This window comes from Heterocephalus glaber, unplaced genomic scaffold (assembly GCF_053883595.1).
Source record: "Heterocephalus glaber isolate CG9 unplaced genomic scaffold, H.glaber_assembly_v1.0 deba00001569, whole genome shotgun sequence".
Classification (NCBI taxonomy): domain Eukaryota; kingdom Metazoa; phylum Chordata; class Mammalia; order Rodentia; family Bathyergidae; genus Heterocephalus; species Heterocephalus glaber.
This window is the reverse complement of record NW_028258354.1, coordinates 1,374,049-1,381,962: the sequence shown is the minus strand read 5'-3', so window position 1 is coordinate 1,381,962 and position 7,914 is coordinate 1,374,049. Positions and strand designations below refer to the sequence as shown.

The 7,914-nt window shown below is 42.4% G+C and overlaps 1 protein-coding gene across 1 annotated transcript; it reads right to left on the bottom strand.

Annotated features, from left to right (window-relative positions):
• Positions 1-2,043: 2,043 nt before the first annotated feature.
• Positions 2,044-3,163, bottom strand: LOC101725485 (olfactory receptor 10P1). Its single transcript, XM_004861403.2, has one exon. It carries the CDS (start codon positions 2,977-2,979, stop codon positions 2,044-2,046), a length of 936 nt encoding a protein of 311 aa, XP_004861460.1. The 5' UTR covers positions 2,980-3,163.
• Between the last annotated feature and the right edge of the window lie 4,751 nt (positions 3,164-7,914).

Sequence of the window (7,914 nt, the reverse complement as noted above, 5' to 3'; positions counted from 1 at the left end):
TGGGTACCACCTACTCAGTCCTATTTAGGCATGGGAGCATCTGATTTTTTGGATGGAGATCACATGCCTGGGAGCCTGGAAAGCATTCTTAGGACTAAAGTGGGAGTCAGTCTTTCTCTTCCCATTCCTTCTAAAGTAGGAGAATTTAGGAAACACTGAAAGAGGGTCAAATTCTGAGTGGTCATAATGAATATTCAGTGTCTGTTCTCCAGGTCCTCGGTAGGGAGGCCTCAGGGCCTCCCCTAGTCTGGGAGCTGGTGAAATTGTAGGGAATAAAGCTGATGGCCCAGTGAGGCTGAGGACATTCTGTTGTTCAGCCAGACAGGTTGTCACCACTTATAGATAGTGTCAGAAATCAAGGGTTGGGGAAGCTAGGAAGAGGAGTCATGAGAAATATTTCAAGGCGAGCAGGCTTAATAATTTTGTTGGTCTCAGAATGAACTGGCATTTTTGAACATCTCTGGGAGTCAGTTAGAACATGAAATTTAAGTAGTTTAATAAACAGAATTTTGTATAACTTTTTCAAATTTATCAAATGACTATATGAGCATTATCATTCCTGAGTGATTCATTCAATCACATTCATCAAGCTAGTTGGGGACTGACAAGGAATGAGTCCTCTTTTCCTCTGTTCAGATTACTAACAGCTTAGAAGTAGATGAAAAAATATGAAAAAATAGTAATAATTCATTGTAAAAAGGTTTACAATGGCAGTAGCATAAAGAGAGGAATAATTAAATGTATTTCAGGTAACAAATTTCATGGAGATCCTTCAGTTGAATCTTAAAGGATGAATAGCAGTTTGCCAGGTGGACATATTGGATGAAATGTGTGTGGAAATTTCTGTTAGAACACCTTGTGAAAAGGCACAGAAGTCTGCCTGGATGTGGGGAATTCTGTGGGACATGAGCTGAGAAGAGGGGCAAAGTATGGCTAGCTGCAGAGGAAAACACTAATTCCTGTGTGAACAAGTTCTTCTCAGAGGAGGCATGTCTTTGCAGGATAAGGACAGTTCAAAGATTAGAAGGTGGTGTGAGAGAAGACTGGACTCTCATTGCTTCCTGGGCAGCTCAAGTCATTGATGAAGTGCTGGCAGTTGTGATTCTTCACTGAAAGCCATAACTACTGAAGGCTAATGTGTGGAGAACATGGAGGTGGTGAAGGTAGGTGTGTGAATGGCTGGGGAGCCAGGGAGGCATTACCTGAAATGGTCTGTTTTTTCACATCAGTCTTTTCCTGTTTTCTCATTAGGAAGGAGACTCAGGGAAATGGCAGCAGGAACCTCCATTTGTAGCCTGCTGGGAGGCACCAAGGCAGTTGCACCAGTACCCTATCCTGAAGAGTGCTTTATTGTCACAATCCTCACTTCTGCCTCCTTATGGGTTTAGCTCTGGATCTTGCCTTTTAGGCCAGTGGATATCTGGAATCCTTGACCAGCTAGCTCCCTCACAGAAGGTATCTGGTGTACATGCCTCCAGTGTGTTTTTTGGAATATGTCATAGGATCAAAGTTTTTCTTGATATTTAACCCCTATTTTTGATACAATCTAACCACCTTTCACTTTGTGCTGGTATCTTTCTTAGGAGTGAATCTAATGTCTAGAACACTTCTCCTGAAGTCTAAAGTATGACAAATGTACCCCCAATTAGATTAAGACACATATGTGGAAGAAAAGGCAACCAGAGGGCCAGGCAGACTCCTCCATGGCCTCTGGGTGGCTTTTTAGTTGAGTATCAAGTCCATAGACCTTTGGAAACTGGTGTATTTTGGCAGTTCCTTTACCCAGGCATCCAGAGAAATCTTGAGGACGCTAAGTATTTTTCTTCAAGGCAGAAAAATCTTCTGTTCTACTTTATGCTAATAACTCATGCTCTGACAGTGAGTGTGGACTATTCTCTCTCTCTCTTTCTCTCCAGCAGCCTCTACCTTGAGGCATTATTTGTTTCATGGTTTGTGCTAGGCTAATATCAAAGTACAGCATCTGATGACTGGGAGGATGAGGAATGAGCAGTCAGTGAAAGAGTAAGCATCCCTTGAGTCCCTTCAGAGTGAAGGGACCTGTCTCTTCATCATGTGTTGCAAAGATTCTGTCACCTCTTTGTTTCGAAGGGTATAGATGATGGGATTCAACATGGGTGTGATGACTGTGTAGAAGAGACTGAGGATTCTATCTCTGATGACAGAGGAGCCTGCTTGGGGCTGGATGTAGGTGATAGTGGCTGTTCCAAAGAAGAGGGAGACCACAAGCAGGTGGGAGGAGCAGGTAGAGAAGACCTTTCGGCGGCTCTGGGTTGAAGCCATAGCCAGGATGGCACCCAGAATACGGGCATAGGAGGTAACAATCAGTGAGAAGGGGATCATTATAAAGACCACAGTGGCTGTCATCACGGAGATTTCACTCCTGTGCTTTCCAGCACTTGCCAACCTCAATACTGGCAGGATGTCACAGAGGAAGTGTGGGATGACTGGGTGGTTGGGGTAAGGCAGAGTGAAGATGAGAGAGGAATGGGTGGTGGCTGTGATGATGCCCATGAGCCAGGAGGTGGCCACCATGGCCATGCATGCTTGTTTACTCATGAGAGTGGAGTAATGTAGGGGCCGGCAGATGGCCGCATACCGGTCATAGGCCATGGCTGTGAGCAAACAGCACTCTGAGATGCCCAGGACAATGAAGACATACATTTGGGCTACACAGCTCTGGAAGGATATTGCCCTGGGGTATGGCAAAGCCAGGTCTGCTAGGGTCCTGGGAACAATGGTGGTGGTGTAGAGGATCTCCACCATGGAGAGGTGGCGCAGGAAGAAGTACATGGGGGAATGCAATATGGCCTGTGTGAGGATGATGATCAGGGAGTTACCCAGCAAGGTGACCAGGTAGACCAGAAGCACCACCCAGAACAGTGGCCCCTGAAAGGACTTGAGGTCAGAGAATCCCAGAAGGAGGAATTCAGTCAGCACAGTGTCATTTTTCTCAGGCATCTTTCCAGACCAGAAGCTATGGCACAGGGGAGAAAAAGAAGTTATTTAGAAACAACCAGCATTTCTGTAATTCTGTAAAGCATTTTCCATATAGTCCCTCTCAAAGTCAAGTGAGAATTATTATTTTCTCTTTATGAATGAGTGAGGGGTCTCAGAGAGATTAAACAACTTGCCTGAGCTAATACCCAAAGAGGGACAGGACTGGGACTTGAACCTAAATCTCTTAACTCCAAATCCCATTCATTTCCCACTGTTTCCCATGCTGGGGTCCTGTGTCTGAGGTCTCATGCCATGTGGAAAGAACACAACTCTGTACTTTGGGTCTTTCTTCAGAAGGAGGGATTGGAATAGCTACTATAGTCTTGACCACTTTGTACTTTCCAAACTGAAAGAGGAGCCCCAAACAAATCAGAGTACATGAGGGATGGTCCTAGGCTGGTGTCTAGTGGTCACAGGAGAGCTGAAAGTTTAGAATGTCACACAGTGACATGACTATTTGTGATAAGACTGCCCAGTTACATCATGCTTTGGGAGTATGGCACCTGCCCCATTCCTTTCTTCTCCTCTTAACTAGACCCTTGTGATTGACCACACTAGCTGCACTGTCCCAGCACACCATGTTCTCTCAGACCTCCCTCTTTCTATTAAAATCTCACTTATTCTTTGGGTCTCAGCTCAAGTTCCACTGCCTCATAGTAGTTTTTGGTGCTCTTGCATCTCATGCTCAGAAATAATTATCCATGGAATTCAGGATTAGAAGTGTCATTTAGTGACATTTAGGCCACATATTTCCATGTCACAGTGCTCACAGTTTATCTACAGCATTTGGAAAGGATGCTATACAGTGTCTGTTTCAAAGCTGCAGTGGCAAGGGCACTCATCACCTACTGAAGTAACCCCTTTTAGCTTTGGCTTCCTCTCCCTGTTGAAAAGTCTCCATTTTATTGGTCTTGGCTCAATGTGTAGTAGTTCATAGAATTTCTAACTCCTCTTGCATCAGAACGCTCTCCCAATATTTGAAGAAGTTACATTTATCTATACCCCTACGAGACACTGCATGTGCTTCTGCTCCAGCACTTCTCAGCATAAAGTCTCCACTGTAAGATCATGCAGGGCAAAATGGGAGGTGGGAGCAGAGTTGTCTGTTTGGGCAACTGCTAATGTTTCCTAAGTTCCTGGTCCTTGCCAGGCACTGTGATAAGGATTTAACACTCTTTAAACCATTGGATCTTCACAATCAAATGAGACATAGAAATCATTAGTTTCTCCACTTTACAGATAAGGAAATGGAAGCCCAGACAGTATAAGTAAATTTTTCCAAGTCAAACACCTGGTGAGAGTTTGGGCTCCAACCCAGGTGTAATGTGGGAGTTTGTACACTTAACCGCTACATTAACTAGTGTCTTAGAGATAAGTTCAATTAGCACAAAAACTAGCATGGTACTAGGCCATGCTGAGTCTTCTGTAAGTATTTATAAGGTGAATCAATTAATAAAAGCCAGTTATAAAGACAGGGAAACTGATGAACAAAGATTAAATGATTTGCCTAAAGTCAGGCAACAATTTAGATAAAGATAGGAAACTCAACCCTTTCAGAAGCCCTGGGTCCCAGGATTTGCCAAATTTTGACCACTCACATTCACCCCACACTTGGGGTTAGTCCATCCCTGTGTATATTTAGGGAAGAGAATTTCAAACATTCTGCACATTGCTCATAGACCAGACTTTTATCCCACCTTCACTCTGTTCTCTCACCATATTTTCTTGCCTAAAACCATTTACTCTAGTTTACATTTAGAGATTGCTGTGTGCTGGGAATTGTGCAGTATCTCAATTAACCTTTATATCTCTAACAACACTAGTGATAATTATTATTTTTGTCACTGCAGGAAAGGAACCAGAGCTGCAAGAGTTTCTTTGCAGATCAGATAGTGAGTAGCAGAAGCAGAATTTTATCTTTAAGCCTGAGGTTTCAACCTCCTATATCTCCAGTGAAGCCAATAGCCTAACTCTATACTTTTGGGAGATGAACTAGTGAGTTTGGAATGTCTGAAGCCATTTGTCAATAATCCTTCACATGGCCACATCACTTAGATAACATGGAAAAGATCTGCTGTTTGCAAATTTTTAGAGATTATTTTTTCAATTCACAATACTTAAGAAATATTTGGAATAAAGTCATTCATGATTCTATCATCTTAGTAAATTGTTTTCTTTATTGTAATGCCTTGAAGTATTTGTCTCACTGAAAACCCATTCTACACAAGTATAATACTAGCTTGTGTAGTATTTGGTCTTCTCCCTATCTTTTTGTAATGTTTGCTGTAAACTTTTGCCATGAAACCACATGGTATTCTGAATGATCATTTTAAAAAAAGTTTCTTGTAGTAATCCATTAAATTTCCCATTAACATTTAACAAGCACTTGTCATATTATTGTGATTTAAGCTGCTCCATAGTTTTCATATTGTAGATAATGCAAACAATGTGCACGTCTTCACTTGGTTTTGTCAACATATTTCCTTAATTTAAATTCTAGGAGTATAATTATTGGCTAGAGTATGGACATTATTATAGGTCTTGCCACATTATGGATGTTTTGGGTTCCTTGAGTGGATGCATGAGTAGCATCTCAGTTTTCCTTCCATGAGTAAAGCTGGGCTTCCTCTGGATCCTGCCTGTCCTCTCTGAGGCCTCTCCCTCCACACTTACCTCACCTTTGCCACACTGTGAGCTTCTCTTCACTCTGGGTCCTCTGATTACATTTGACTTCAAGATATCATCTATAGGTGTTGAGAGGCAAGCTTGCCTGTGTTCTTTGCTCATTCCCTCCCTGATCTCAGTTTTCCTCTTCTCTGTTCCTGCTTTGACTCTGTTAATTTCCTTCTTCAACATCTCTTATTTCCTAAATGTTCTACAATGGAAAAAAAGTCTTCACAGAGACACTGGCACTGAAGCCATTATTATCCTTTTCAAAGCTTCCCACAGAGCAACAGAGAAGACTGAGAATAACTCCCTGTTGGGTCACAGACGGTATGAGGATTATTTTTTTTGGCACTGGAGATTGAATCCAAGACCTTCACATTGAACTGCATTCCCATCCTTTTGCTTTTCTTTTTGTTTTTTAAATTTTGAGATAGGGTCTTGCTAAGTCTCTACATTGCCCAGGGTGGGCTTGAACTTTCAATCCTCCTGCCTCAGTCTCCTAGAATGCTAGGTTTAGACATATGCAACCATATTCAGCCATTAAAAAATTTATATTGTTTATTGATTTATTCTAATATGAAGTAAATTTCTACATGCACAATAAACATAAATATATTTATCATAATTAATTGACCATTTTCACTCTTGCTTGTAGATTTTAAAATTATAATTATTAATGTACATTAATTGTACAAATTAATGGATTTCACTGTGACATTTCCCTACATGCATATATCATGCTGTCCACTCTCCCTTCTATCCTCTTTTTTTCCTTCCCACCATCTCCTTCTTTAATGGCCCCTTTCCCTTCTCTAATAGTCCCTCCTCTACTTTCAGAATTTTATTTTTAATTATGGTAAAAACATATAAAGCTTATAATTTTAATATATACAATTCAGTAGTGTTAGGTACACACACTGTGAGACAGATCTCCAGAATGTTTTCATGTTGCAGAACTAAAACATGTAGTGTACTCATTCAATAACTCCCCATTTCTACTTCTCTATGACTCTTTTTAAGGCAGAAAACAATCCCTGTACTTTCAATAAGCCTTTGTAAGACAGATAGATGGATAAATTGATCAGTTAATAGATATGTAGATGGAACGACAGATAAGCTGTGGTTAATTGGTAGAGGTGTGGCTGGCTGGTTGGATGATTGGTCCCTTCTGTGATTCCTGAATGCAAGAGGTGAGGACCTTAGAGAGTGAATGGAGTAGAAAGCAACTCTGGAGGGGTAGGCTTAGCATCTTGGGTACAAGGAAACTGGGATACTGCAGCCAAGTAGGAGCTGTGAAAAACAAAGTGAGGATACTCTTCATGGAGTCAGTAGGTCTGGGAGCATGACCGGATAGCTCACCTTTGTTTTTTTTTCCTTAAAGTATTAATAGAAGCTGTGTATACAGTGTGTGTGTGTGTGTGTGTGTGTGTGTGTGTGTGTGTGTGTGTTGGGAAGGGTATAGAATAGCAAGGAGACTGCACACAGCTCTGTCTCTGGGCTCTGAGATGGGGAATATTAACAGGACCCTGAGAGACACTGACTGTAAGCAAGTATGGAGGCTACGGTGACTGCCTGATTAACATACCATATCCAAACCCACAGACCTGCATGCATTACCCACTGTCTCACCCACTCCCTCCATCTTCTTAGACACATTGCAAATACGAATATCACACAATTACCACACTTACCACATGGCATACCTCCCTGACCCTGGCAAATCTACTCATCCTGCACATGAAAGGTTTGCATAGTTGGCATAGTCTGGGTTTATACACACGTCTTGCTCTATTATGTGCAATTTTATCTTTCAGACATTGTCCACCATTCTCTATCTCCTTCCCAGCCCTTTTCCCTGCTCAGTAAGGCTGCTGGCATTGGACTCATACCTGTGCAAATTAACTGGTAGGGATTTGGGAATCCTCTTCTGGACTGCTTTCTCCCATGCCCAGGGACAGGTGCTGGCTTCCTACACACAGAGAGGTTCTAAGACCTTGAGTGAGCCACGATCTGCCCATTGCTCTTCTTCTCTTCCTGTTCGGCCAAAGCTGCATAACACTGTGAGGCACTTACCCAGGGAGTGTGTGAGGGTTGGAAATGGTGACTCAGCCAGGGCAACAGCTTCTGGGCATAGGCGAGGCTCTGCTATTCCCCTCCTGCCTTCCTGGAAGTCCCAGCCTCTGTGGTGCCCACAGTAATTCTCTGGTTGGTATAGTGCCTCCATCACCT

Bases quoted from the DNA above. Each gene is read 5' to 3' on its own strand.
- LOC101725485 (XM_004861403.2), bottom strand. From the start codon at position 2,979: ATGCCTGAGAAAAATGACACTGTGCTGACTGAATTCCTCCTTCTGGGA.